We start from the raw sequence: 4,079 nt of genomic DNA, 5'->3' as shown, positions 1-4,079 counted from the left end.
TCTCTGTCCAGCGCCCTCCCCATGCCCCGGCTGGGCGGTGCCTGCCCCTGTCCCCCCTCCCTCACCATGGGGGGCTTTGATCTGCCCCCCCATGCCCCATCCCTCCCCTCTCCCCTTCCTCCACACTAGACTTACCAACTGATGGCAGCTGCATCAGATCAGCATCGGCCAATATGCCTCCTTAAATATCGGCTATCAGTATCAGCCCCCAAAATCTATCAGTGCACCCCTACCTGGCAGGGAAGATCAGAGGGAATGGGAGTTAATCCATGCGAGACAGGTGGCGGGGGGGGGAATGTTGACCAGTGATGAAATGTAGCTTGTAAAATGCAGAGATATTATCTGGAGTTATTAGATAGCAGAGAGGTTATAATGTGCCATAAATCCAATGTCTGTATTTATACTTAAATGCTGAGAACTTTGCTGTCTGAAAGCCTTAGCATATGCAAATGGAACTATTGGGCTCCAATCAAGTGTAGCCTTTTCTCTATAGCTGTTAACAAAGCACATACAAAACACAAGTCCTTGAAATGGTTAAATATTTTAGTTCTTTTATTCCTTATATGTATATAATTGGAAATGTTTAGTCAGCTGCAACTAAACAAACTTGGAAGTAACTCACCTAACCACATTACTTAACATTTTCTAACCTATTGCTGCAGATAGTACTTATGTATGCCAGATCAGTTCACCTATATTCGCTCTCCCTTCTCTCCCATCTCTATAGCATTACTGCAAAGCACAAGGAACTAGAAGGTCTGAGTCGGGCATCAGCTGAGTACCAGATTCTGCAAATTGTGTCAGCTCAGGAGAACTATGGAATAGAGTGGCACTCAGTGAGAGACAGTGAAGGGCAGAAACTTCTTATTGGTGTTGGTCCTGAAGGCATTTCCATCTGTAAAGATGATTTCAGCCCCATTAACAGGTATGTCAGTGGCAAAAACCTAGCATTTCAGCTGTTCTAAGATGCAATGTATGCTTTATGGTTCTGTAGAAATAATTAAAACTATATTCTGGCTTGGGTCTTAAAAGAAACTGTTGGAACTCAGGGAATGGGGATTTATTCATTTCTAATGGCCAATCAGGACACTGCTGTCTGGTAAATCATTGTGGTACCAATTGTATCATTAGGATACCATTTAAAAGTTGATATATTGTACTTGTATAGTGCTGACCAAAATCAGAGATGTTGTTTTATTTTCAGATATGGTCATATCATTGCTAATAGAATGCTTGAGAGGCTGTCAAAAGTGGCTTAATTGTTAGAGGCAGAATAACGCACCCCATCTACTCTTTTATATCTAATTTTAGGATTGCTTATCCTGTTGTTCAAATGGCAACTCAGTCTGGGAAGAATGTGTATCTGACTGTCACAAAGGAGTCTGGTAATAGTGTAGTTCTCTTATTTAAGATGGTCAGCACCAGAGCAGCAAGTGGGCTCTACAGAGCAATTACAGAGACGCATGCATTTTACAGGTTTGTATTGTTAAAATTTAATTGTCCTTCCTCCATTTTCATCATTTGAGTCAAGGCATTAAGGCTGACACCAGATTATAAACAGTCAGCACTTCATCACCGTAGGTTATGATTTTAGAAATTCAGTTTGGAATTTCATCATATTTATGTAGCTGTTTCTTGCATATGTTGCACCAGAAACGGCACAAGTGATATGAAAGAAGTTCAGATGTTCTAGCAAGCTCATGAATAGATCTTGCTGCTATGAGGTTTTGTAGGGTGAAAATACAAGATATGAAAGTGGGAGAGTTTTCCCCCCATGATTACACCCCAATGGCACTTCAGAAGAAAACTAAATCTGGCTTTAAATCAGATGCAGTTGTTTGTAAGGCATTGCATACTTTGTGGAAAGAATTACTTTCTTATGTACACCAAGTGCTCCTTGCATTCTTCAGTTTCCCATATGCCCCTTGTATTATGTCTTCCCTTGTAGATGCTCCCTGCAACTTCCTCTTTCCTTCCTCAGGCCTAGGATTTTTTTGTCATCTTCCACTACTTGCTGGGCACTGTTCTGTTTCCCACCCCTCACTGTTTGTTAGGGTCCTGTATTTTTCCCCCATCCCAAAAGTAGTTTTTATGTCTCCCTTTTCCCCACCATTACTGTCTTTCTGTCTGCATCTGTGCTATGTATTTCAGCTGGTTAGCTGTTAAGTTGGAAACTGATCAACATAGCTATGTCAGCCAAGCCACCCATGTACTGGCAATACTGTACTTTCACTAGTACTATTTTGGTTGGAATTGATGGAGTAAACTATCAAACATCAGATTTTCTGGTGTATGCTGTATCCATATTGGATGCATTCTGCTGATATATAATACAAGTATATTGATAAAGTGTTCCGGAAGTAGGTATAGCTCAAGTCATTCAAGATATGTCTGTCTATACAGTGCAAAGATGATACCATGCTGAGATGTAGTACACTAGCTCCCAGGGTGAAAGCAGTATATAGCTGCATTAGGTTGGTGCTACTGTCTGGCACACTAGCTCAGCTGATTGGTACTTCCAGTTCAGGGGCTAGCATGGTTGTCTTAGCACAGTGCTGCTTTTTCATCATATACATTTACCCTGTATACCAGCATGTTGTAAAGACCAATATAAGTGAGATGGGGTACATGCTTCTATGGGAGGTGTTAATGGCTGCTATCAGACAACTTTTCTGTTTTCATTTTTGACATTCATCAAAATCAACAAGATTGTTTACCGATGCTTGGAGAATTTCCTGAAATCTGCATACAGTCAACTCGCAAGAGTTACCACATTCTAGACACAAGTGCCATGAAGCTGGGTTATAGCCTTTGTTAGCCATGTCTCTTATGTTATTGTAGTGCCTCTTGTAAGGCCCATTTTGCTAGATGCCAAACAGTGCAAGAAATGTAAACACTTTATAGTACTGAAAGTGTAATGTAACATCAGTCTTCAGTTCTTTAAAACATTTTTGGAAATAGAACCATCATATGGAATTATAGAGCACGTCTACACATTCACTAATGCACTTTAGGTAATGCACACTAAATTTAGTACTTCCATTGTGAGGTACTAGAAAAAGTCATATTAGCTTATTTTAGTGCACATTAGCTAAAGAGCATGATTTTTGTGATTCTTTAATGTGCATTAAAATAGGCTAATGTGCTTTAAAGAATGTGTAGATGTGCCTATAGAACCTATGTATGCCATGAAGCTTTCTGACCTTGTTGGTAGTGGTACTGCTGCTTGAGTGTTTGGAACAAATTAGGGCAGGGAAGGAGTTTTCAGTATTAACTGAGTTGGCATTGATCTCATGGATTTATTTTCTTGTAGATGTGACACAGTTACAAGTGCTGTCATGATGCAGTACAGTCGAGATCTAAAGGGCCACCTAGCATCCTTGTTCCTGAATGAAAACATTAACCTTGGTAAAAAATATGTCTTTGACATTAAACGAACATCCAAAGAGGTCTATGATCATGCAAGAAGGGCTCTTTACAATGCTGGCATTGTGGATCTTGTTTCAAGAAGTGATCAGACTCCACCAAGTTCTCCTCTTAAGTCTTCAGAAAGTAGTATGAACTGTGACAGTTGTGAGGGTCTTAGCTGCCAGCAAACTAAGGCTCTTCAAGAAAAGTTGCGGAAGCTGAAGGAATCTCTTTTATGTATGGTGTGTTGTGAAGAAGAAATAAACTCAACCTTTTGTCCCTGTGGCCACACAGTATGCTGCAAGGCCTGTGCTACCCAATTGCAGGTAATTGATTGAAAGGTCACTGAAGTGTAATGAGTGTTTTATTTTACTCTTCATTTTTTAATACTTATTTAATACATCAGGACCAGTATATTCTGTAAAAATCCCTTAGGAACAAATTTTATTTTCCTAGACCACGTTTGTTTAGTTCCATTTATATAGCTTTGGTTAACAAGAATATTTTAGAGGGGCTAAACAGGTTAGCCTTTTACTTCTGCTTAAGCTTAATGAATTTACAGAAGGACGAAGGATGAGTTGCATAAACTTTTTGGGATACATTGTCAGTGCCATGAGTATGTAACATCACACCATTTTAATGCATGCAACATGCACTTCCCCCCCACCCCC

At 40.0% G+C, this 4,079-nt stretch overlaps 1 protein-coding gene across 1 annotated transcript in view; it reads left to right on the top strand.

The window, feature by feature from the left end:
- Positions 1-4,079, top strand: part of MYLIP (myosin regulatory light chain interacting protein) — a 28,297-nt gene that overhangs the window by 22,242 nt on the left and 1,976 nt on the right. Inside the window, exons 4-6 of the mRNA XM_019522991.1 lie at positions 728-925; positions 1,312-1,476; positions 3,314-3,734. Of these exons, the coding sequence (XP_019378536.1) occupies positions 728-925; positions 1,312-1,476; positions 3,314-3,734 (784 nt within the window). The remainder of the gene's footprint in view (positions 1-727; positions 926-1,311; positions 1,477-3,313; positions 3,735-4,079) is intronic.

This window comes from Gavialis gangeticus, unplaced genomic scaffold, assembly GCF_001723915.1.
Source record: "Gavialis gangeticus isolate Ggan-Ray unplaced genomic scaffold, GavGan_comp1, whole genome shotgun sequence".
NCBI lineage: Eukaryota > Metazoa > Chordata > Crocodylia > Gavialidae > Gavialis > Gavialis gangeticus.
This window is presented reverse-complemented; position numbering and strand designations above follow the sequence as displayed.